Below are 26,920 nucleotides of genomic sequence, written 5' to 3' on the forward strand. Positions count from 1 at the left end.
TCTAAAAGGTGGGTTAAATATAACATTCCTGATTATTTCTCCATGCCAGCATGGCTCAAAGGATAAACCAAAGGTTAATATATCAAAGGTTGTAGGTTCAAAGCTCAAACAAAACTGAAAATCAACTCAAAATAAAACAACTCAAACAACAACAAAAGCCTCAATAAAATAACCTTGATGAATTCAAAATGCACTGGGGTAAAATGCAGAAAGAACACAAATATACACTAACGAATGCCTCAAAACAATCAACCAGAAATGTGAAAAATAATGAATTATATAATTAAATTAATATGTACATTTCCTAAACTCCTCCCCCCAGAGGTGGACTTTATCTATGCTCCTCCCTCTCCTACCAGAGCTAAAAGAGGGCGTGACGAGGGAGGCGGGCTGCTTCCATGCGTTTCACCTTAAAAAGACCAAAGTTAAAGGCTTTCCAGTAGTAAGATTCAAACCCACAACCTTGAGCTTGCGAGTCCTCTGCTTTACCACTGCACCACCAGATTTTTCACACTAATTAAAGGTTGGAGGTTATATTTAAAGTGAAAAGGAGAGCCGACAGGTCAATATATGAAAAACCACAGCAAACACCTCTTCCCCTGACAGAATCTACTAGATACAACACCCTCTTATGACCAGGGTTCATTATAACACAATTGCAATTTAGGTTGTTCTTTAAAACCATCTTATTAGAACAACCAGATTTACACTTTCATTTAAAGCACAATTTCTTAGTTTCAGATGATCAAGACTATAGCAGTTATTTTTTAAATGTTTTTATTAAATCAAGTGCATTTGTGGTTTTCACTTTTGACTGTTGAATAAAAAAATATGACTGTTTGCAACTAGTTTCTCAATGTGGTATTATAACCCTAGCTTAGTTGATTAGCTAAATTAAGTTTCTTCGAGAAAACTTCTGAACTGCATTGCTTTGAGCTGTTCTAATAACAAATTACGTAAATTGAAAACGACCACTTCCATTTCATGTATTTATTGCAACAAAGTTACACCAATCATTTAAATAAAACAACTGATAGCATACTGCAAACAATTTTGCCTCACAAGAAAGTATGACATTAATTATACTGTGACGTTAAATTACGTTTTACATAGAATATTCCCATAAAACATACTAAACTCCTTTTAGGGTGTGACTCAAGAGATAGTCAAGAGGCAGAGCAGGTCGAATAAACAATAGTTTATTCCGCCAAACACAAGATCACAAGAATTACTGTAGGCATACTGAGACCTCTATAACAAAACTAGGCTACTGCTGAACACTAAATGCATTCAAGTACTAGCAGAGAACTCAAGGAACTGAGGATTTAAATACTCACAGGGTTAACCAGACACAGGTGAACACAACTGACAATCAACACAGGGATTGGCTAAGACACTAACAGGACACAGGTGGAGAAAACTAGCAAGCACAGGGAGGTGAGACAAGACAGGTAACAGTAACAAGGATAGACAGGGAAAAATAGGAACAATAATGCCTACAAAATAAAAGGAACACAAGAACAAAGTAAATCCTAACCACTGAAAACAGGACACACTGAAATGATGCTACAAAATAAAACACAAGGAGACTTCTTGACACTTTTTGCATCAACTCCTCCAAGGAACAGGTCATATGATTTAGTTGGCAGCATTTTACTTAATAAAATGGTGTAATGGGTAATCACACCTCCTCACCACCCTTGGAAATCACCCTCAGCCCTGCTATGGAAATAAAAAGGTAGTTATTGATTAATTGAAGACGAAAGGGCACAGTTTCATGACAGTACAGTTCACTGGTACAAGGTCAACTAAAAGGATACCTCAAAAAAGCTTTTGGGTTTGTTTCAATTGGGGTCCTTTTTTACACCATAACATAGAATGACAGGCAAAAACAATGTAACATAAATGGTATTTACTTTAACAAACTGTGGTAACAATACATCTTACCAGGGTATCTGGTGCTGTTCTCCGTTGAGGAGCGTTTCTGATCAAGTAATAAGATTGGCAGACTGAGTGCTCAGTGCTGTGTGTTATTTGCCAAAATGTCACGGCTAGGAGTTGCTTAGCAACAGTAGATTATAATCTTCATCAAAACTTGATCACATTGTTTATAAACAAAAAATGCAACCAGATATTGCATTAAATTGTAATACAATACAGTCTAGTCTATGTCATATTATAGTAAATATCAGCCTGGTTATTCATATTTTAAATGGTGGCACTTATGTTTTGTATCCCCATAAGAGAAGATACTATGAGTTAATACAATTCTATATAATTCCCAAATGTTCACCTTTTTTTCAAGATTTTCCAACATTTTCAAAAATGCAGATCTACAAGCTCACAATTCATCCGTTTTGTGAACTTGTAGATCAGCTTTAAAAAAAAAAGAAAAAAAGGGGGGAAACATGGTTAAACTGATTGTGAGGCTAGATTAGCTGGGAACCTCTTCAAGGACCCCTGGGGGTCCCCGGACCCCAGTTTGAGTAGCGCTGTGATAGAGAACGTACCTAGACATGGGGTCTATTTGTAATACACTGCAATTAAACTTTCTCTCTATATCTCCAAAGACCACATACAGTATTTGTTCACCGTTGTGGATGATTAAAACACTGCGTATATTGGCTCATAAATGCAGAATGTTTAGAGACATATTTTCTTCAAGGCCTGTGAACCAATGAGGCCCATACCATTTTTCATTACAATGCTACATCTGTCTCTATTCCAGATGGTATGCCTTTGCTGTGAAATCTGAAAGTGATCTCTTTCCTGAAGCGCCTTGCTTGAACAGAAGGGTAAACATATGCTAATGTCTCCCTCTAGTGCTGAGAGATACAATAGCAGCGGGGAAATGTCCACTGGTTATTGGAGGTTTGTTTTGTTTGAACTTTTAGCAGATGTAATAGATTGTGGCAGGGGGCTCTGAAATGGCATGTGAGGCTTATACGTACATCCACAATTATTTGAAGTACTGCCAATGTTCTTCAAATAAATGGCAGTCTGCCATAATATGTTTTTCATGGATTCTTTTTGTAATCCAACAGAACAGGTCTGTTCTGCACAGGAATAAGGACCAATTATCGCCCTCTGACAATCTCTTGAGTAGCCTACTGCACGCTGCATCGTTTTTGACATGTGATGTTTTATGTCTGCTTTTGATTTTAACAACGATGACCAGGGCAGGAATTTCATGGAGGCCATGGCCGTGTGCCCCTCAAACCAATAGCATGACCTGAGACCACAGCCCCAGCTGAAAATACAACTTTCTCCTGTCTCTTTCTTGTCAATATGTAGACAGTAGACACTCTTTCTTTTCATGTAGACACCGGTGTCTTTTGTTGAGATTCTGAAATCTTAACTCCCAGAGACTCTGGGCCAGAGTTAGCCTGGCTCCAGCCAATAGACCCGCCCACTCTCTGAGTGAACTGCAGCGCAGAGTCTGAAATCAGGCTAGGCCAGAGTGCCCATCTTTAAACCAATCCAGTGACTTTGATTGGTGTAGGGCTGAGCATGTATCAGATTGTAAATACCATCATTTATCTATTTCACTGCAGATTAGGTATTAAAAATCTTGTTTCATTTGATGGCCTTCCTGCCCTGGCATTTGGCCTTTGTGCCCTCAAAAACAAAACACCAAAGGCCACGTGGCCTTGCCCCTAAAATGACGGAATTCCAGGCCTGACGATGACGCTAGTGTCAAGTTATTTGATATTGTGTAAAAGGTAGTTTGAAACTATATTGGGGAGGCTCATGGGTAGAGTGGCCGCTTGGCAACCTGAAGGTTCCCAGTTCGATCCCGGGCTTGCCCAGAGTTACTGTAGAAGTGTCCTTGAGCAAGACGCTGAACCCCTAATTGCTCCCGATGAGCAGGTTGGTGCCTTGCATGATTTCCTCCGCCATCAGTGTATGAATGTGTATGTCAATGGGTGAATGTAATGTACAATCTCTATAATAAAAATGCACCATTTACCATTATATTGTAGCATTTTGTCCAGAAAGCATTTGACATCCTTTGGTTCAGCAAATGTCTTATCACTCTGTTACTACAAATGAGCTCAGCTCAGCATGGATAGCGATTTTCTCTCTACCAGCAAGAATTACATCATTATTGTATTCTGTGTGTGTGGGCTGACTGAAAGCAACTAAAACCTTGAGTTCAAGTAACGTGAAAGCTTCTAAGAGACAAGGACAGGTGGTAACTAACTAGTAGCTGCTGATGAGCAGCTGGGTGAGAATCGTGGGCGACTGTCAGAACAGAGAGAAAAAGCACCAGTGCTGTGGCATTGGAGATATCTATGATGATTAGGGACGGGGCAATGATCGTTATCGTCTAACACGCTACAAATGCTCACAATAACCATACCATGGAGATTTTAATTATTGTGAAATCTTCGGTCATACACTGAACCTGAGTTGGCTTTGTAGTGTACTTGGGACTGCTTTTTTTCTGTCTACACCAAATCTCTCTATTTTTGGCTTAGGTTCCCTCCAGAATATGGGTCCAGGGATGCAAGTGCAACAAAAAGGCATTTCAAGAGTTTTAAGCATATTTTAACTAGGGTGTTAATATTAATATGCAATTATTTTGGACACAATAATCGTGACATGACATATGTCATATCGTCCCATTAATGATGATATTGACTAGTTGTTGCTAGGGAGTCACCACAGGGTTTGCAGAGTAGTTGCTGGGTGGTTACTCGGTGCATTACAAATAAGATGCTTGGGAACTACTGCATTGTTTGCTAGGTGTTGCTGTATGGGTTCTAGGCAATAAGCCACAAGAGGCATGTGGTTACCTGGTATTTTATGAGAGGTGTGGTGAGACACGAGGCGAAGCAAAGTGTCTGGTGTGGATTATAGTCTCATATACCACAGCAATTAAAGGGAAACCAGCCAATCAGAATCAAGGAATGGAACTAGCCGTTTTAGAATAGTTACAATTAACCTTTAGTTCCTTTTAACTCTTTTACCGCTTTGAACGTTCCCGTTCGCGGCAACAGTCCGCCATTCCGAAACACCGCTATTCCGAAGCAGGGTTAGGGTTAGGTTTAGGGTTAGGGTTAGGGTTAGGGGTAGGGTTAGGGGTAGGGTTAGGGTTAGGGTTAGGGTTAGGGTTAGGGGTAGGGTTAGGGTTAGAAGTCAACGTTCGGAATAGCGGTGTTTCGGAATGGCGGGGTGTAACCCCCGTTCGCCCCATTTTTCCCGGCGGCGCACCGCCAATAGTACGTTCTTTGGCTCGTTCTTTTGTGCCTTGTTTTGATGTCTGTAAACTGATGAGGGGTCGCGCGGGTGTGTACCGTAGAGACAGCTCCCGTAAAAGTGCTCTCAAAAACCCACTGGACGTTAGCATCAATGGAGTAACAACACTCTTCCTGTCTTGACGGACGGGAGCCTACCGCGGCCATTTTCACATTAATTCTTGCATGAGGCTGCCCTCTACTGCTCGTATAGCCAAGGTACACCTATTTAAGGAGAAAAGAAAATAATAATGATGAAAAAAAATGAATACATCTTTGTCTATAACATCAGGTAACACAGGTAAGGTGCTTTTGCTGGCACAAAACCCAATAAATAAATAACAACATCTGGCAGTAATACAGTTAACAAATGGTGGCATTCCTTTTTCCTGTTGGTCAGTTTCCCATAGCTTCGTTTGATCTCGTATTCAAACTTTTTGTGTTTTTTCGTAACTATGATCAAGTAAACTCTACTTGATCATACAATACTACAGCATCACACAAAAGCATCAATTGGTTTTGGTTGTTGGTAGTGTCTTTTACATGTTTCAGAGCCACCAAAGCATAGTGAAGACTATAATAGAAGCACACTGACATAAGAGTGAAGTAAAGGTCATGGTTTGCAGACATAATTACATGTTAAGTCTTCCTTTAGCTTATGACCATCTCAATTGAGCTCCACATACTAAAATCTCTAGTGAGCACAATCTAATCTTGACAAATGGGGAGACCTTGTGAACAAAGGGCTCATCGTTTGATTACATTTAATAAGAAACCGTTACTAGCAAAGCAAATTCTAGTATATTTAATCATAAACTACATTGGTTTCCCTTAGTTCATCGAGATTTTGGTCGGCCGCCGTGGCTACGCAGTGAACTCGGTAACGTCTCCTTGTGCAATAATTCCGTCTTAATCATCAGCTATTTAACACTCAAATACCTGGAACGCGCCTGAGTCGCATTAGATTTTAACCACTTTAACCATTATTTTATGCTTTAACTACTGAAAAATAGCAGATATACAAGCTCACAGCGAGCTTGTAGATCTGCTATTTTTGAAAAAACTTGAAAATGTGTGCAAGTCTTTGAATATCTTTGACCCGATCTTTGACACGACTTCTAAATCCTTCCTCTAAATCAGTGGTTCTCAAACTGTTTCTTGTCAAGGACCCCCAAAAGTGCAGGTATTTGGCCACGGACTCCCATCTCAAAATATGTTGTTCCAGGGACCCCCAGAAGCAAATATTTGAGTTACAAATATTCGCTTTTAAATAGATATATTCAAATACTTGCAAAGAAAAATAATGATTTTTCAAAAATAGCAGATCTACAAGCTCGCAGCGTGGCACTCGGTGCCGCGCTGTGAGCTTGTATATCTGCTATTTTTCAATAGTTAATGCAGTCAATAATCCTAGGCCTAAATGGGTTAACTTTCACGCACACACTGGCACCCAATGTTCCGTCACTAACCACAGATATGTCGATATGGAGATGATATAATAAGACAACGTGCGGCCGTGCAGGCTCTCATTATTTGGCTAATGAGCTGTCTGGATGGCAGTCTGATCTGTCACGCAATGGAGCGCGCCAGACCTGTGGAAGGGAAAGCACGGTCCAGGGTCACTGAAGCGGAGGGCTTTGCAGCGAGGGGCTGGGATCCAGCACTTAACACAGAGAAGAGCTCGTTAAAGTGTCATTTTTGGCCAATATGCTCGTCTGTGTCCGCGAGGGCGAAGCAGGCATACTGTTCCCATCGCCGGAGAACGATTTTCATCCATCACAGTCAAGCCGCATGATGATATTAACAGGTGTTTACTTGACGGGGGCCATTCATAATAACTAAGACTAATGGAAAGTCTAATATAACTCCTCCACTAATTTTGTGTTCTAAAATTGTGTGTGTGTGTGTGTGTGTGTCTGTTTGTCCCAGGGGATATTCAGAAAATGTGCTATTTAGAAAATGCACAGCAAAAGTCCTTGTGAAAAAAAAACTCAACACTAACACCAACACAGAAGAACACGTTTGGTGTGGTTGTACCATTGAATGAGCATCTGTTCCTGAAGCATATCGTTGCTGTCTGGCAGAAACCAAACCTCTCATATCCATACTCGTAAATTAATGCCCTATTGAGATCATACTACAGCGTCACACAGAGTATCAAAAGTAAAAGATCTACAAGCTTGAAACGTGACGCGTGAATCCTGAAAAGTATGGTTATTTAATTATGGTACAGTACTGTGTAGTAGTCGGGTGTAAATGTTTTGTTTAAGAACTGTATTTTGTCAGTCTAGTGGTGCACACATCTCCCCAATCCTCGTTTGGTCCTTTTAACTTTCTATGAAACTTCCCTCATGTCTGCTCATGGCGAGGCTAAATATTTCATTAGGTGCCCAAGGCTTTCCCTGGCATGCATGTATGTATGTGGTGCCTGGCTGCACCCAGCACACCCAACCGGTGGAAACTTTAAAACCCACTAGAGGAAATGGACCTACAAGCAGGCAACAGTCACATACATTTGGCTTTTTTTAGACACGGACACAGCATGTTGTGGGCCAGCTCTGATCTCACTATAAAGACCCCATCCTCCTCTTTTCTCCAGCCAAAAGACAAAAATACCAGCCTCTTTGCACCAGTCCTCAGTGCCACCTTTCCTCTTCCAGCAGGTTTGTCTCTGCTCCAACGCCACCCTACTCTCCCTGGCTCACTTTTATATACTCTACTATATTTATGTATAACGCACTGTTCTTTTATATACTCTACTATATTTATGTATAACGCACTGTTCTTTTCCAGTTGCTCCCGGTGGGTTTTCTACCAAGTGAACAATATGGACAAAATCAAACATCACCCTATTTTTTCGACAAGAGTGATGTTATCAATTCTCTTTCCACTTTTTCAAAATAGCAGAGCTACAATCTCAAGGCGTCACCATGCGTAGATTGAGATTAGATGCGAGCCATATATTATTCTAATATCCTTGTAGATCTGCTTATAGATAATGTATTTTTAGGAACGTGTGAAAATGTTTTTAGTAATGTTTTTTAAGTTACTACGAAAAACTCCACCGGCTGTCCCTCTGTCACGTCACGTCACACTTTTGCCCCTACTCTTATCTCTGCCACCGTTGGCCCTATCGATGCCAAACTTCTTTTCACTCTCTATCAAAATGTCTTTGCCAAAAAATAGCCGATCTACAAGCTCACAACGTGTGGCGACGCGTTGTGAGCTTCTAGATCTGCTATTTTTTGGCAAATGTTCCACCTCAGGATAATGGATTTTGATTATCGCGATAATATCGTAAATCGCGATTTATTTTGTCACAATAATCGTGATATGACATTTTCATATTGTCCCATCCCTAATAGTAAACGTCAAAAAAATACACTGCCCCCCCCCCCTCTCTTATCCCGTTCCCAACCACCTTACCAATTACCCAGCAGTGTGTCCTTCAGCTCGTGGCAGGGCTATGGATGTGACAGACAGCTGCCAGTGGTGGCTGCTGCTGCTGCTGCTGCTGCTGCCCCCTCCAGCCTGCTTTCACACCTTGGCTGTTCCCCCCCCCCCTCCCCCTCCCCCTCCCCCTCCTCCACAGCACAGACAGCAGCCTGGGAAACCACAGGCCACCAGCCTGGCGCCAGCCAACGCAGCTTAGAGCAGGGCAGCCGGCCCAATCAATACCGCTGCATTTCCTGTCCATTTGTTCAAGTCTCTTCATTAATAATTACTGCTGGCGGAGCTACAATACGCTTGCAGGCTGGGCCAGGGCGGTTAGAGGGAGGGGGGGGGGGGGGCAGGGGGTGGGGGGGGAGCATGACCTTTCCCCACCCCGGGTTGATTTGATCATACACACCAGCGCCGGGACAAACACGATCATCAGGCGACACAGACAACATATGACACGATGATGGATGGGTCAGGGTTTTTTTCTTTTTTTTTTCCTTTAATGACAAATCATTGCTGGCTGTTGCCATTGCATTTGTAACGCAAAGTGACAGAGCAAAACGGAACAGTCTTTCTCAGACATTGAGTTACCACCTGGCTCAAAGAAGTGTTAAGAGTCTGTTTTATTTGCGTCCAGTCCGGGTGATGCAGGGGAAAGGGTCCTACCCATGGAGACTGGGGTTCGAATCCTTCGCAGAGCTTTCCGGCTTGGCCAGGACGTTCGCCTCAGATATCCATCGCTGAACTATTTGACTCCCACAGGTGGGTGGGGCGCCTGTTCAGTGGGCAGAGGAGCTATAGTAAAGATGCCCTCGCCAAAACTCTCGAAATGAAGCAGCTGAAAACGTGGCGTTCATCTACACCAGTGATGCGCTCATCCTTTTTAATTACAAGGAACCCAGTTTGATATCCGTTAGGCCACGGACCCGCCATTCGATACAATTCTTCATCTCTGGGACCCCCGAAGTGTTATTTGTTTTACTCCAATCCTGCTTTACTGTGTCCTGGGATACTAACCCTTTTCATTTCAAGGACCCACAGACAGTGATTAGTCCACCGACTCCTATTTGATACTCTTTTCTTTTAACGCTACAAAATCCTCTGTGTACAGATGTGTACAAGTGGAACCATTGTACACACAATGAGGTACAGGGATGAGAGGACCAGTGATCTACACTCCCCCTAGGGTTGGGATCCTTTAGGATTTTATTCTGTTTCCTACACGAATCCTATAGGGCAGGGGTGCCCACACTTTTTTGATCTGAGAGCTACTTTTAAAATGACCAGCTCAACATGATCTACCCATCCAAAATGTTTTACCCGAGGGCCTGTGGGGGCTTTGGAATAGTGGCACTGGCGTTACATATAAGAAAAAACACTTAAATAGTAAGGGGGTGTGTGGGAAATTGGAAATACTGAGGAAAAAAGTCTTCATCCCATTCTGTACTGGTAGATCACAATCTATCATTTTGGGCACCACTGCTATAGGGGATCCAAATGTTACAGGTCTGTAACAATATTGGCTCCCAACCCTACACCCCCCACCCAACAACACCCTCCGCCGGCAAAAAAAGAGCAGGGGGGTCAGCAGCAATCGGCTGCCGATTAACAACTAAATTGGGAGGACAAACAAATGTCCATGTCCACAAGTGTCCATTTAACGGTTTTCGTCCATGCTGCAGTCAAGACAGTACAATTAGTACCAAGGTGAAGCGGTGAGAGTTTTCAAAAATAGCTGATCTACAAGCTCGCAGCGTGGCACTCGGTGCCGCGCTGTGAGCTTGTATATCTGCTATTTTTCAATAGCTCCCCTCCACCTTGGGCACTAGTAACTCAGTCCCACTTCCCCCCCCTCCCACCCTTGTTGACGCCCCTGAAGACAGTACAATTAGTACCAAGGTGGAGCGGTGAGAGTCCAGGCGGGGTCAGAATTTGGTGACGGCGCAGGCGATGTTCTCCAGGGCGGAGCGCGCCTCCGACACGGGGAAAGACTGGATGGCCTCCAGAGCCTTGTTGCTATGGTAACCGCACAAGTCCAGCGCCGAGCGCACACCTTTCTCTGACTTGACGACCGCCCACAGCTGTTGAGGAGCACAAGAGGAACACACCGACATGAATTATCCAGACATACAATTTCAATGAATTATTTGAAATAAAAGAAAAAAAATGAATTATCCAGACATACAATTTCAATGAATTATTTGAAATAAAAGAAAAAAAAATGAATTATCCAGACATACAATTTCAATGAATTATTTTAAAGAAAAAAAAAAAGTAAAAAAAAAGAAAAGTCTTAATTCAACCTAATTGCTTGTATAGAGTAAGTGTTTCCTTTTTTTTTTTTTTTTTTTTTTGAGTTTTCAAATCGTCAACAGATTATACCAAGGGTCTTCAACAGGGGGTGCGGGACGCCTAGGGGGTCCTCATAGTTACTACAGGGGGTTCTCCACATCTTTGTGTGATAGAAACTCCCCCCCCCTTCTTTTCTATATTAACCACTTGAACCCTAGTGTCCATATTCAGGCAAAGAGCTTTGGTGTAGAGGGTAAAAAGAGCCAACTTAGTACAGAGTGAAAGGTCAAGTGTATTAAGTATTGACGGTTCAAGTGGTTAAATATATGAAAACACAAATTGACATGAATCCAAAATACACTGATGATTGTGCTGTCAAACAATGAAACTATATGGAATCTATGAACAGGTTATGGGGGTCCCTGCTTCATCTCCCTCTCAACTAAGGGGTCCTTGGCCTGAAAACGTTGAAGACCCCTGGATTATACAATCAATACATTTGTAATAAGTACATGTAATAAATGTAATGTATGATTATAATAATCAATACACCTTTGTTATCTAGATTATGCAATAATGTTGCAGCCTAGTTAAAATATGTGATAATGTTTCCCATTTTCTCTCAGGCAAGCGGGGCGAATTTCAACCGTGGATCCATGTCGTCAAACATGACCTATAGTCCGGGAAAAATGGGGGTGAACGTGGATTCGCCTGTAAAAGTTTTTTTCTCAACTGATTCTTGTAGCTTGGGGTCACCTCTTAAGGATTCAAGAGGATGACCAGTGATATCCATTGAGCATTTTTTATTATTAACCCCTTAATGCCTGAAACATGGGCTCCCATTGACTTTCTATACAGGAGGAAAATACCCAGAAAAAGATTATTTTTCGGGGTATTTAAGGAGGATCTGAGGGGTCTAACTAGGGGTTTGTCATGATGCTGAATCCATTGCAGGCATTTGTTTTGCACAAAAAACATTCCGTGGGCTAGAAATAGCCTCAGAAAACAATACACGTATGGGTGAGTATTCATGTTAGTCGGAGGCCTTAGGGTTTTTTTTCTCGTGCTAATCAGTCTAAAAGTGCAAAATTTTGCACAGATGTAGCTCAGGGCATGCTCTAATGATTTAGCTAGGTCGGCGACCTTCGGGGTCACCACAACACCCACAAAACTCTGAAAAGTGATGACTCATCACTTTTCATCACTAAAGTCGATGGGAGCCCAACTTGATTTGGCCGCTGTGGCGACCCCGAATGTCGCAGACTCGGGCGCCCTAGCTAAATCATTAGAGCAAGCCCTGAGCTACATCTGTGAAAAATTTTGCACTTTTAGACTGATTAGCACGAGAAAAAAAACCCTAAGGCCTCCGACTAACATGAATACTCACCCATACGTGTATTGTTTTCTGAGGCTATTTCTAGCCCACGGAATGTTTTTTGTGCAAAACAAATGCCTGCAATGGATTCAGCATCATGACAAACCCCTAGTTAGACCCCTCAGATCCTCCTTAAATACCTCGAAAAATAATCTTTTTCTGGGTATTTTCCTCCTGTATAGAAAGTCAATGGGAGCCCATGTTTCAGGCATTAAGGGGTTAATAATAAAAATGCTCAATGGATATCACTGGTCATCCTCTTGAATCCTTAAGAGGTGACCCCAAGCTACAAGAATCAGTTGAGAAAAAAACTTTTACCAACGAAACCACGTTCAGCCAAAAATCACCGTTTTTTTCCCGGACTACTAAACATTGCCACTGCTCCTCTCCTCTTTAACAAATTGGAGACGGCAGAAATGCGACCCCATCCCGACCCTGATTTTCAGTTGTTAACGTGATGCATGTCCCTTCAATGTCTGTCTACTGATCGGCACGCTCTTGACAGATGGCTGGTTTTTAACCAATTAAACCCTATATAGTTTGTTGACCAGGGTGCCCCAGGGGTCTCCCTACTTTTTTCCCTCTACTCGGACTAGTTCGCTAGAAATGGCCGCACTACAAGCATACACAATGTCACAACAGCTTGTAGACCGGGCTCCTAAAACTGGGGCGCACACACTTGTTTTAGTATCAGTGGTGGGAAAAGTACTCAAACCTTTTACTTAAGTAAAAGTATCAATACCGCAATGTAGACATACTCTGTTACAAGTAAAAGCACGGAATTCAAAATTGACTTGAGTAAAAGTACAAAAGTATTGGTATCAAAAAGCAGATTACAAGCTCACAATGGGTCCCGGTGCTACCCATTGTGAGCTTGTAGATCTGCTTTTTACAAATAAATTGGAAATACTCAAGTAAAGTAAGAGAGAGAAGTACAATACTTGAGTAAATGTAAGTGTGAGTTACTTTCAACCACATTGTTATCATGAAATAGTTTTTACTTATTATGAAGTCTTTATAATGATTGCTATCTCAATTTAGTAAAGGACAGACAGGTATGATGAGACCGTGGGAAGGAGACAAAGTCAAATCCAGCATTTTTAATGAGCTGTTGAATGCGTTTAAAGAACATGCATATTTTATAAGTCGTACATATTTCGTGGACCGGGGTCCCCCTCTCTTCAGGGAAAATTGCCCATCTACATACTCACAACACGACACGTTGTGTGCTTGTGCTGTAGATCTGCCATTTTGCCTGGCTATTTTATAACCTCCCCAGAAAAAGGATGCTATGGTTTATGTAGTTAATGTATATTTTTGGGGAAGAATCTTATTCTGAATATAGAACAGTAATACCCAAGTATCATTATCATGGAGGAAACAGGCCTGTGACACTAGGACTTTACATTGAAACTCAGAGATACCAGCAAGTGTACCCATTGACTCACACACGCACACGCAAACAATATGGGTAGAAAAGGGTTGATTCTTTATTTCCTGTATAAAGCAGTACTATAAGTAGTCTCGCGAGGCCAGACTGTTGCCTCCGCGATTTGGGCAAATGCTCCCGGCATACAGTCTGGCAAACGGAAATAGAAACGATGAGTGCGAGATAAAGCGGATGTGACGCAACCGCTCCCTTGGTGCAGTAGCAATAACATGTCCTACTGGAAGCGTTATGTCTCCTTTCAACATTTCTGGGGGGGTTATTTCGTCTTTTTCTGGTGTTATTGGTGTTACTTCCATGTTGTTTTCAAACGTTTTCTAAAACTATACACCCATAACAAGAATATGCCGCTCGAATGACTTTGTCTGAGCTGTTGTGTTTCTGTTATGTTTCCTGTGGGACTACAGTTCAGTGCAGCAGCGGCTACTTCCGATACTCGCCGTTCGGGAGCTGCCGTTCCAGACTCTATATAGCATTCGGAGATTGTGGAATAGTTGTCTGGCTACGCGAGACTATACTATAAGTATCCACCCTCTGCTCATATTCTGTTGGGACATCATTTTGCTGAGGGCACTTTAATTAAATTCTGGTCCTGGACAACCCTGCAGGCCTTCCCTCTTCCCGCCACAGTAAAAATCCTTATTGTTACTTTAACTCTTCAGAGTGTACACACTGCAGAGTTAACACAATGGTTTATTATGGGCAGGTGAATTTCCTGACTGGAGAAAGGCCTTAAATGCTTCATTTCACAACACAACACTTTCTTTCTCTCTTTCCATGCAGCATTCCATTTCTCTTAATCCATTTAGGCCTAGAATTATTTAATGCTTTAACTATTGAAAAATAGCAGATATACAAGCTCACAGTGCGGCACCGAGTGCCGCGCTGCGAGCTTGTAGATCTGCTATTTTAGAAAAATCGTGAAAATGTGTGCAAATCTTTGAATATCTCATTTTTAAAGTGAACATTTTGTAACTCAAATATTTGCTTCTGGGGGGTCGCTGATACAATATTTTGAGACGAGGGTCGGCGGCCAAATACATATAATTCTATAGGGTCCTTGACATGAAAGAGTTTGAGAACCACTGACCTAGAAACACTTGTTTTTTCAAAAAACCTTTGAAGGATTTAGAAGACAAAATGTTCGACAAATGTTTACGATTTAGCAGATCTACAGCAGATCTACAAGCTCGCAGCGCGGCACTCGGTGCCGCGCTGTGAGCTTGTAGATCTGCTATTTTTTTTTAAGTTAAAGCATAAAATAATAACACGCAATAATGCGTACCCGCTCTAAATGTGTTTTAATGTCCCTCCTTATGACCCTCAATGTCCCTACGTCTGATGCTGCGTCCCCTCATTACTTTGATAGCCTCCTTCCCCCCCCCCCTGCAGCCCCTCTCTCAATGCTTTCTTTCCACACAGCATCACATCTCCTCAAGTCTTGCGCGTCGCCAGACAGACCATTCAGACAGAGATCTCCGCCTGCAGATACGTCTGAGTTGATCTCTGATCGCCTGGCTATGCGAGACTACGTCTCCTCCGGTGGGTGTGGAACATTCCTGGGTAATTGTGACACGTACTATAGGACAAAAGATGTAAGCTATTTATCGTTATATCGTTTCTGTGGGGCAGTAACCTCGTATCTCCATATTTTAACTTTTTGAGTTTGAATTAATTCAATCATAATTCCGATCATGACGCCCTGATCGTACTACAGCACCACATACAAGCATCAAAGGTAGCAGATCCACAAGCTTGACCGTTTTGAGCTTACAGATCTGCTACTTTTGAATTTGAATCCTGAAAAGTAACAGGTTTGGACATAGTGTATGAGGTTTCTACCCGACAGAGACGATATACAAGAATGCAAGTCAAAAGTGAAATTCGATATTGTGGTAGCAATAACAATAGAAAGTGTCATTAAGAATGACATGTAGTGAGGACATAAACAAGAAGCCAAGTGATTACTGTATGTACAGTACATTAATCATAGCACACTTTGAGGCGCATATGGAGGTGCTGTGTGCATGGGTCGTACTTCTAAATATTATATACATATACGGTAGTATATTATGTGTGCCGCATATGCATCATGTACTGTAAGCATCTATAACCACTATAACAAGATGCATCGGCTGCGATGTAGACAGTACATGTGATTTTTCTTTGTGTGTGTGTGGGCCATTTGCCGTAATCCCGTATTGAGAACTTCACAGACAATTATGTTCCAAGTTCTTCCTCCCCTGAACCTCGCCTCGGTGTCCCTTTCGTCTCTCTCCTGCTCTCACCTTTCCGCCCCGCGTCCCTCATCTGACATCTCACGTACTCTCTGAAACTTCTGCCCCACCACGTCCCTCGCCTTTAGTCGAGTGCGCTGAAGGAGATTCACTCACAATGCCACTGTCTGTGAGCCTCAGTGTCTCCTCCACAAATAGGCCTCGGAAACTAATCCCCCCTGCTCTGGTTTCAGACACGACTACATAACCCCCACACACCCCCGCAGTCCCCACACCCCACCCTCGCGTCAGACCCTTCCCCTGTTGCCGCGGCCTCTCTTCCTGCACCCCTATCGGTCCCCTTCTTCCCTCTCACACAGTGACTTTGGAAAGCTCATTTCTCAACTTTGATATTGGTTACAGAGAAGAAGACGGCCTCCTTCTCTGGTGGCCCTCCCAGCCTGCCAACCTGCAGTGCTGCTGAATAGATAGGCAGAGCAGGGTTTCACGTGTGAAATGGGCCCAGCGCATACCGTGAAAGTATCCCACAGCAGCACTTACCTACCAAGGTTATTATTATACAGTAGTACTGTATAAAACTAAAACTAACAAAATAACACAAATTGAAATTGGGAAAAAAAGAAACAAGGATAGATGGACAAAAAACAAAGTGAAACCTTATTGTTTGTTTACAGAACTAAATTCATTGAGAAAATGTCCTCATTTCATACTGTAAATCTAGTCAATATTTCATACTGTACAACTGCTATATTCATAAAGGTTTGACAAATTCTGAGAAATGTGAGTTCTTCTTACTTTGGTAATTGGTACTGCAAGTAACCAATACTTTTGTACTTTTAATCTTGTAAAACTTTGAATACAGGCCTTTTACTAGTTGTAACACTGTATATTTATGTAAAACATTGGCGTACTCCTTACACCACTATACCGTCACTGTCAGACAGAAACCTCGTATCTCCAGGTTTCAAATGTGTATTTTTTTTTCACAAAGCAAAGCCCTGCTTCATCATACAACGCTGTCACACAAAAGTAGTGAAAACAGCAGATCTACAAGCGCACAACGCCTCGCGGTGCGAGGCGTTGTGTGCTTGTAGATCGGCTGTTTTCACTCATACAAGGTTTCCACCCGACAACGACGATATAGTTCAGTTAAATTTGGTCTGCTTACCTTTGAATAATCCAGCTGGTTTCTGTATCCTTTTACCTATTACAGTAAAGAGATAACACAATTAGACTGGTGTGGCTAACTTCAGCTGGGTCAAAAAAAAAATCATGGCACCGCATCTTTAAATACAGTTGGTGTTGGACATCAATATAAAGTAAGAAACTCAATTTATACAGCAGTTTATTATACAGCAAGCTGTTTTACAAACACAGAAGCGTCATTACCTGTTGTAACTGGTGATGCCACATCTCTTGGCCCACAATCTGACGGTGGAAGACCACAGGGGCGGCATTTAAGCTGAACGACACCGGCTCTACCGTGCTGTTCTGCACAAATGGTTGCAGGTCAGCGTTCAGCTACAGATGGGAAGGAGAACATGGTCATCTTTCAGTCAACAATGCTGTCACGATTACTACATAATTGTCTAATCGTGATTTTTTGAAATAATCGTGATTATTTTTCACAATCGTCATAATCGTTTCCATGTTGAAAAATTCATTCATATATATGGTCATATGAAAGGTTCATATATTTAAAAAAAAAAAGTGGAAATAGCAGATCTACAAGCTCACAACGCGTCGCGATGCGACGCGTTGTGAGCTTGTAGATCGGCTATTTCCACTATCAATGTTCTTTTTTAAGTATATACAGTTGTCTAATATGTCAGTAATTTCTTTGTATATTTAGGTTATGTGTCATGTCAATTATTTGAGTGACAATTAATCGTCATGTAAAATGTCATAATCGTGACAGCCCTACAGCTTCCTTTTTCAGAAGTTTCACTAAGTAACACTGTGTTAGTTTTGGCTCTTTTCCACGATAAAACTAAAGGCACGCTTCCACTAGGGTTTTGAGCGTGGTACGGTTCGGTTTGCCATGGAGGAGAACCAGTTCTGCTGGTGTTTCCACCTTAGTCTGGTCCGATTATAAATACGCTGAATCGCACTGATCGGCCTGGACTTTGACACCAGGCTGGCCTGGTTATGAGATGAGGAACCGGGCTATATGGGAGGGTTCAAATGACGTCGGTAATCACTGATTGGTTACATTACATGTGGGCGCGGAAGTGTTGTGTCGTTTACCAGCGTATTTTTATTCTGTACCAGCATTGACGTCGAGGCAGTCGTGTTCTGTCGTGAGTCGTGTTCTGGATTTTGTTTCCATTACGCTGCGGCTCAGTTTCATATAAGGTTTTCAGAACCTAATAGGCTCTTTGCACAGCAGCCATGTTGGAAAGAAATTGGCCCCACTTCCTTACTTCCTTCAAAGGTGTTATCAATGATACTGATGACGGCTCTGTTCCATTCTGGTCAAACAGAGACAGGGTGCTGTAAATTGTACATGTTGGCTCACTGGAAACACTACACCCCCACCAGGGGGTCTCGAATTCGGGGTCCACCATCCAGGGACACGCATGGTTCTTTGAGGGGATTTCACATGGCCCCTTATGGATGTATAACTCTGAGAGTGTACATTTGGTTTCATTTGTACACTCAGAGTTATGGGGGTCCTTGAAATGTAAAAGTTAGTTTGAGAACCACTGTGCTACACTAAAAGAGCCTTCATAAGTATCATTTGGTAACAAAAGTATGGAAGAGGCACAATTTATTTCCAATATGACTGCTTTGCATATGTGGGCCCTACTCAGGAGGTAGTATTAACCCTGAGTTTTGGGTACACAAAACTTGTAACATTAAAAAAACAAAAAAAGTCTTTGTTTTACGACATACCACCACCTTGAGGGGGTTGTGGTTATATAAAAGAAAAAATGCAGAACTCGACGGATTCAGGAAGGTTTCAGGTTATGGAGTGTTCTGGGTCACCCTTCATAGTGGAAAAAAGGGGGCCAAAACATGAACAAGTTCAGGTCTAGCGCCAAAGCTCAGCAGGGGACTCTCTATCAGGCCTGGCTTGACTCAGAGTGAACCAAACATAGTAGATTCATTAGAATCATGAGAGGCAGAGTTTACTTGGTGAAACCCACAAGTGGTATAACAGAGTTAGCCTGATTAGGAGGATTCCTGCAGAAGGAATTTCATCTATTGATCCCCTGCTGAGATGCCCTGTAGCCACGCAAATGTGGAGCCACGGAGACACAGCAGGAGACAACACAGAAAGTAGTGCAAGTTGAGACAATATGAATGATACTTGCAAAAATAGAATAAACCGACTTCATTTTTGTGATTATTATAACAAAAAGTTTAATAGTTCAGAACAGCATGAGCCGTCAGATCAACTCTGACGGCTCATGCTGGTTCATCATTAATGAAGATTTTTTTTTCATTATTGGCTTGTTTTCTATACAGTAAAGCTGCATTCACATTGCCAGCTATGAAGCTACAAGCTACCATTAATCATCAATGGAAGTGAGCGACATGAAGATACAAAGCGACGCCCGATGGTTTGTAGCTGCTACACATTCTACAAAGTTACAAAAGTTGAAGCCGGCTTCAACGAAAGTTGAGTTGGCTTCAACTGCACCTACAAAATGACCAACTGTTGTTTGATCATTTCCACTCACCTTCTCTCTTCACACAATTCCTGCTGGTGATGGAGGAAAACGAATTATTTCTGTATTTTCTTTTTAACCCCAGGCTTTATATCTATTTTCCTTTACATCTTTACCGCTTGTTGGAGGCAAGCACGGTAAGTCAAAACAAACACTCTCCCACTTAAAAACGTGGTTGGACTTGCCTTGTGGCCGAGGGAGAGGTGTCTGCCATATTTGTAGGCCAGCCTTTGAGACTCCTTGTCATGTTTGGCCAGCTCCATCGCCGCCTGACAGCTCTTGGCGAGCAGCGCCCCATGGGAGAGGAAGTTCTGCTCCTCCCATGTCGCCGTGCTGACGGTACCGGTCAGACTGTTCTCCTGCAGACGCAAATAGTGATTCTCAAACTTTTTCATGTCAAAGACCCCCAAATTGATGCATGTATTTGGCCACAGATCCCCATCTTTATAGATGTCGTGCCAGTGACCCCCATGAGAGAAGGTTTGTGTTAAAGGAGCTATAGTCAACATTTTCATTGTAGGGCTGACACTTTGTTTACATCCTAGTCTATAGACTAGAATGTAAACAAAGTGTCTGACAATGGCCAACAAAGTTGACAAAGTGGTTGACAAAGTGTCTGACAATGGCCAAAATTATTATTTTATAATTATTTTACTCTTTTTGTGGTAATTTTTGAATAGAAACACATATATGAAGCTTATTTTTTATAAAATATTTTCTAAACATCATTTTTATTTTAGCATCTGTTTTTCAAGAAAAAGTTGACTATAGCTCCTTTAAGTCTTTCAAGATTGCAGATCGGCCATTTTCAAATACCCAAGTATAAAATAGGGTTTGAATGGTGGAAACCTCATATGTTTAAAACTGTTACATTTCAGGATTCAAATTCCAAAATGGCAAAGGTTGCAGGTCGGCAAGCTCAAAACGGGTTGCTTCATGCCGCTTTGCGAGCTTGTGGATATGCTACTTTAGTTTCAATACTTTTGTGTGACGCTGTGGTATGTTCCAAGTAGGACGTTGATTTAAGAAAAAACACAAAAAGCAAAAACATGGAGATAAGAGGTTTCTGCCCAACAGCAACTCAAAGTTCAAGCGGAACATCCTAACCACCTCCGCTGAAGTAACTCCTTTTTCACACACTGGTCCATGTTTCAGGGTGTAAGTGGCCGTGCAGCAGCAAGTGACAGCACATTTCATGCTGTGTTTCATAGCAGGGGCCAGGGTCAACTGGGGTGTTAGGGCAGCGGTGGCTGAGCGAGGTTAGAGAGGAGCGAAGTTTGTGACTGAAAAGCTCCCTGGTTAGATTCCCCGGACCGGCAGGAAAAGTCTGGGTAGGGGATGTGAATGACTAGGGCTGTCATGATTATGACATTTTACATAGCGATTATTTGTCACTCAAATAATTGCGATTAACGATTTAATTGTGTTTTTGTCGCTGACAATTACATTTCTGTTTGGCTTTTTGGTTTTTAAGTCTACATGGTAGATATGACACATAACCTAATATATACAAAGAAATTACTGACATATTTGACAACTTTATACTTAAAAAAGAACATTGATAGTGGAAATAGCAGATCTACAAGCTCACAACACGTCTATTTTTGACTTTTTTCTTTTAAATATATGAAAACTTTTCAATATGGAAACGATTATGACGATTATGAAAAATAATCGCGATTATGTCAAATAATCACGATTAGACGATTATGTAATAATTGTGACAGCCCTAGCGAGGTTAGAGGAGCGAAGTTTGTGGCCGAAAAGCTCCCTGGTTAGATTCCCCGGACCGGCAGGAAAAGTCTGGGTAGGGGATGTGAATGACCACCAGTTACATCTCCACCAAGACCGCTGAAGTGCCCTTGAGCAAGACACTGATCCCCCCCAAACTGCTCAGTGTGGCAAACAGTATAAGACTGTGGTTGTACTCTAACTGGGACGTTTCCCAGATTTGAGTGTCTGTGTGTGTGTGTGTGTGTGTGTGTGTGTGTGTGTGTGTGTGTGTGTGTGGGTGTCTGTGTGTTGCTGAAAAAGAGCACTCGTGCTTAGCCAACCTCCCAGGAGAAATGAAGATTAAAAAAAAAAAAATGTTTTTAAGAAGTAGCCAGCAATCAAGGAATATCCTTTTCACATGGTTTATTTACCTCTTATGGACAGAATCAACGGACGTGTTTCGAGCTAATGGTCTTCCTCAGCGTTGTCATTTAAAAAGAAGAAATACAGTTGTAACCGGCTCTCATAAAGTATTAATCTATTAGTACGCTATTAGTTTGGGCAATCTATTTAAGTGGGTTGGTTTAACCCATTAAGACCGGGAAAGCCTCTATACATTGTTATACATTTAAACCAGGAAAGCATCTGTCTCATTTTAGATGTCGCTATGTACGTATATAGCAACAGGAATGTTCTTTAAATGTTTTAATAAAGCAGTTGAAGATTTTCTGAAAAGATTTAGAAGGGGCAGACTAAAAAAAGGGTCAACCTGAAACAAGGCAGGCTGTATGATCTCTGAACATATCCAAGTGGAATTGACGTTTGGCACAATAATTATTCAAAGTTTAAAGTTTCTGATATATTAGAAAAAGAAAAGGATAGCCTTTGTATGGATTTAATTAACACATTGACCGCCATTTTAACATACCTCCGTACTCCCACCTGCCATTCGTCTCCATAGACTTCCATGTAATTGAGTGTGCACGGATCATGCACACCCATGCCTAGATAATGCACCACGTGTGTCCACCTTGCTCACAGCTTTCAAACAAAAAAATCCGAATGGAAATCCGTTCAGGCATTCCTGAGATAACAGCCACTATGTTTAACAAAGATGGCTGCCAAAATGGCTGCCATGCTTGAAAGATGGGGTTGCTATGGGGGTTAAACATGAAATTTCGCGATTGCTATCATGCCTACTCCATTTTTTGGGGTCAAAAAAAAAAAAAAAAAAAAAAAAAAAATTGAATTTTTTTTTTTTTTTTTTTTAATTCTCGGGACTATCGGGCCTGGCGGGGAAAGACATTGGAATAATCTCGGGACTATCGGGCCTGGCAGGGAATGAGTTAAACTCTGGGCCTTTTCTACCAGAGATAACACCAAAAATTCCGGTTCTTCTGAGAGAAACTGTGAGCAACCTTGTTACTACACTTCAGAATCCATAACCAACACTTAAACCCTAGAGTTAACCGGCATCCCCCAAGGCTCTATACTAGCTCTGCTCCTTTTCTTCTTTTTTACCTCAACACCAAATGTCTTTAAAATAGCCGATCTACAAGCTCACAATGTGGACACCAGGGATCAAGTGGTAAACTCTGGAAACTGAAATTGCGTCCTTCTGATTCATTATGTGGTGAGATGGTCTTAATTTGCCTCTTATAGTAAACATGTCTCGTCTCTCTTAGATGACTATACCACATCTTTTGCTGCGGTCTGCCGAGGCGCTTTGTCTTTGAATTGTGTAATAAATCCATCGTGTGATGATTCATCCCCTAAGCCGCTTTTATGCAGGCGTGTTATATTTTGTCAACGGAGGAAAATATAGTAGCAACTTGACAAGCTCTGAAACGTGGTGCGAAGCGCGTTGAACAGCGCGGTGCGAAGCGACGGGTTTTGAGCTTGTAGATCTGCTACTTTTGCTATTTTAAGAATTTGAATCTCGAAAGATAACAGTTTTGGACATATGAGGTTTCCACCCAACAGAGACGATCTTTCTTAGATTTTTCTATTGATTATTGATGACTTTGTCTGTATGTCCATGTGACACTGCGAGCTTGTAGATCTGCTATTTTCGTGAAAATGTGTGCAAATCTTTGAATATATGTACTATGTACAAAGCGAACGTTTGTAACTCAAATTTAACTTCTGGGGGGTCCCTGGAACTAGATATTTTGAGATGGGGGTCTATGGCCAAATAAATATCATTTTGGGGGTCCTTCACATGAAAAAGTTTGAGAACCACTGACATAACAGTCTCTCAAGAACAGACTAACTGAGCTCCAGTTAAGTGAAAAGGACCTTTTCGTTGATGTTATCTGTATGTTATGTGTGATTGAACAACATGCCCCCATAGACATCATGTGGGTCTATACATCATCATCATACTGTACTTAGCGTGCTACTCAAACATATTTCTTCTGGAACAGTATTTTCTAGTGTGAATTGTGAACCACTATTTATTAATCAAATATTTTAGAAGCAGGGTTTTAATAAAAAACCTGCTTCCAAAAACGATATAAATTAATATCAGCGATTTGATTAAACTCTTAAGCACTATTTTAAACTTTGTTACACAATTGTCTCATGTGGCATTGCATCGTGACGCAATGGCCCAAAAAAGGGCATGTCATAATGAAATTATAGATTAAATCGATTAGCTCGATGAACTATTGCACTCCCAGTCAGTGTGATGACGAGAATACTGCGCTCTTACCTCGAGATTAGCAGGGTTTTCATAGTAGACACCCTGGACTAGATCGCCAATGGCACTTGAGATCAATTCGACAACCTGTCAGGGAGAAAAGTGAGATACTTTTAAGTCCACTTGTCCACTATAAGTCAGCATAGAACACAACAGATGGAAGAACAAACAACAACAGATGGAACAAGAACATCAAATTATTGATGTGTGTAGCCTTTCAGAGTTGTTAGTACTACAGCGTGCATGAGAACGTGTTTATGGAATGCACCAGACTGAAGTTGTTCCTCCTCAGCCAAGTATGCTTTTCTAATCTTCCCAATCTTCTTAAGTTCCCAAACATTTTCATGCTACCGAGTACTGACGCCCAAATGGCTAGAGCCCCTGGCTACGGCACCCCCTTTTGCAAAATGGCTTTCCTTTTCTTTTTTCTTTCACTGTTAATTTTTCATCTTTCTCAACGACATTCACAAAATAGGGACGGCAGGTTTTTACTGGTTACAATGGCTCAACAATGTTATGAATTGAATTTTAATTGAAATACAAAATAAATATATACAGTGTATGTATATATACAGGTACTATATATACTGTATATATATTGTTGCTGTCGAGTGGAAACATTGTCCAAAACTGTTCCTTTTTTTACATTTTTATTTTAAAATGGTTTTAAACTGGTGAGAATAGCCGATCTACAAGCTTCTAGATCTGCTATTTTCAGCATTTTTGTGTGACAGGCTTGTATGATGAAGTACTTTGAAAACGTGTGCTCTAAAGTAGAGTTCTCAAATTCTTCCCGAACCCGACCATACCCGAACCCGACCCGACATTTAGGGTAGGGTAGGGCCTAAAATGTTTGCTAATTAGTAGGGCCGGGTAGGGCCTCGGACTTAATGAAAAAAGAAAAGATATATTTGTATTATTTATTTTATTACTATTACTCTGTGATAGACCCGACCATACCTGACCCGACCTGACGTTTTCGGGCCGGGTAGGGCCTAAAATGTATGCTAACTAGTCGGGCTGGGTAGGGCCTCGGGCCTACCCAGTTAGGGCCGGGCCTTAGTTTTCAGGCCCGTTGAGAACTCTACTCTAAAGCCCTCGTCTTGGTTGAATGCCGACATGGTCCAGTTGGCTTCTGGATGCCACGTGCGGGCCGGGGGGGGTCGAGGCCAGGTGAATGGCTGCAACACGGACCAGCTCTGATTACTCCTGTTCGCCAGCTCATTATCAGGCCTCTGGGGACCCCGCCACTCCCCCCCCCCCTGCTGTTTTCATAAGGAAGATCCTGCCGTTAATTACGCTCGTATTTATAGCCAAGTACGGCCGAGACTCCACCGTTAAAGTGGGATCGGGTATCGGCAACGTCCGAGGGGCTAAAAAGGCAGATGGCACAACCGCGGAGAGAGAGCCGAGGGGGTTAATGATGACACACTGGGAGTGGTGAGATTACATCTGGGCCCCTATAGTTCAGCCCACATGTATTTCTTTACCTGTCGAGTATGTTTGAAGATAGATTAATGTCAGGTGGCATGTCTGGCATGCGGCTGATCGGCCGGCCGTATTTCAACACTTTTCTGTCTGCCTCACGCTAAAAGAGGGATAACACCGCAGCACTGCACAAATATTAGAGGCAGAAATTGTGAAAATAGCCGATCTACATGCTCCCAACGCCTCGCAACGCGAGGCGTTGGGAGCATGTAGATCTGCTATTTTCACAATAGAAGCGTGTTATACAAAATGTAATGCCTCAACTCTTAGTGCTTGTCAGGGTGGGGTTAAAGTTAAAAAAAAGTTAAAATATGAACATTTTGGGGGTTATGGCCTGAAAAGGTTGATAACCACTGCAGTCAAACACTGTACAACTCCACTAAAACAGCATTTTGCATCAGCTATGAAAAACATCCCAACAGTTAATCACAATACAGCAGCCGTGCCAGCTGAATTTGTAAAAGAAACGCTGTGGATTTCTGAACAGCTTGCCTTTTAAGTGCTCGCTAAGACTGCAGTTGCCCGTTCCCTCTTACAGGGGGCATGCATGACTACATTTTGCCCAGATTTTCCACCGTTATAACAGTGCTGGTCCTTATCAACTGCCCTGGTGACACGCTTGCTGCTTTGAAATGGTTGCTGAGAGCAGCAGCATTGACCACCATCTGCTAAATAAAATGGTTGGAATGTTTAGCTCATCCCCTGCATTCTTCCTTACCTCCCGTTAGTAATAAGTGTGCACAGAGCAGACCAGAGGAAAACATACTGTATGTACTCTATATCTACAGCTGATTAGTATGTACGTATATTAGGGCATTCAACGAATATTCGAATATCAAAGTCACTATTCGACGCTATTTTAATGTTTTTATTGTTTTCTCTTTAAATATATATGTATATATTTCTTCATGGTTTATAAAGCTTGGCTAGATAGGAAGTCATAAGAATGAGTTGTCAATACCCCTGGTGGATGGATTTGTTAATGCTCTATACCAGGGGTTCTCAAATTTTTTGAGGCTGTGACCCCCAAAATAAACGCATTAGAACTGGGGACCCCAACCCTGACAAGCACTTGGAATTGTAGTTATTACATTTAATGTGACTCGGTTCCGCAGATAAACATTGTGAAAATAGCAGATCTACATGCTCACAACGCCTCGCGTGAGCATGTTGATCGGCTATTTTCACAATGTTCGCCTCTTGCTTACTTAATATTTGACAGTTTGGCCAGTCCTGTCGAATATTCGACTATTCGAACACTTTGAGGTTGAATAATTCGAATACTAAAAATCACTATTCGTGAATGCCCTAA

The 26,920-nt window shown here is 41.8% G+C and overlaps 1 protein-coding gene across 1 annotated transcript in view; it reads right to left on the reverse strand.

The window, feature by feature from the left end:
* Positions 1-10,562: 10,562 nt before the first annotated feature.
* pdss2 (prenyl (decaprenyl) diphosphate synthase, subunit 2) overlaps positions 10,563-26,920 on the reverse strand; it is a 47,372-nt gene continuing 31,014 nt past the window's right edge. Inside the window, exons 4-8 of the mRNA XM_080750094.1 lie at positions 24,133-24,207; positions 19,892-20,065; positions 17,422-17,553; positions 17,201-17,236; positions 10,563-10,762 (exon numbers count right to left, since the gene is read on the reverse strand). Coding sequence (XP_080606220.1) covers positions 10,607-10,762; positions 17,201-17,236; positions 17,422-17,553; positions 19,892-20,065; positions 24,133-24,207 — 573 coding nt within the window. The 3' untranslated portion in view covers positions 10,563-10,606. The remainder of the gene's footprint in view (positions 10,763-17,200; positions 17,237-17,421; positions 17,554-19,891; positions 20,066-24,132; positions 24,208-26,920) is intronic.

This window comes from Nannobrachium achirus (assembly GCF_963921795.1).
Source record: "Nannobrachium achirus genome assembly, chromosome: 20".
In the NCBI taxonomy this organism is placed as follows: domain Eukaryota; kingdom Metazoa; phylum Chordata; class Actinopteri; order Myctophiformes; family Myctophidae; genus Nannobrachium; species Nannobrachium achirus.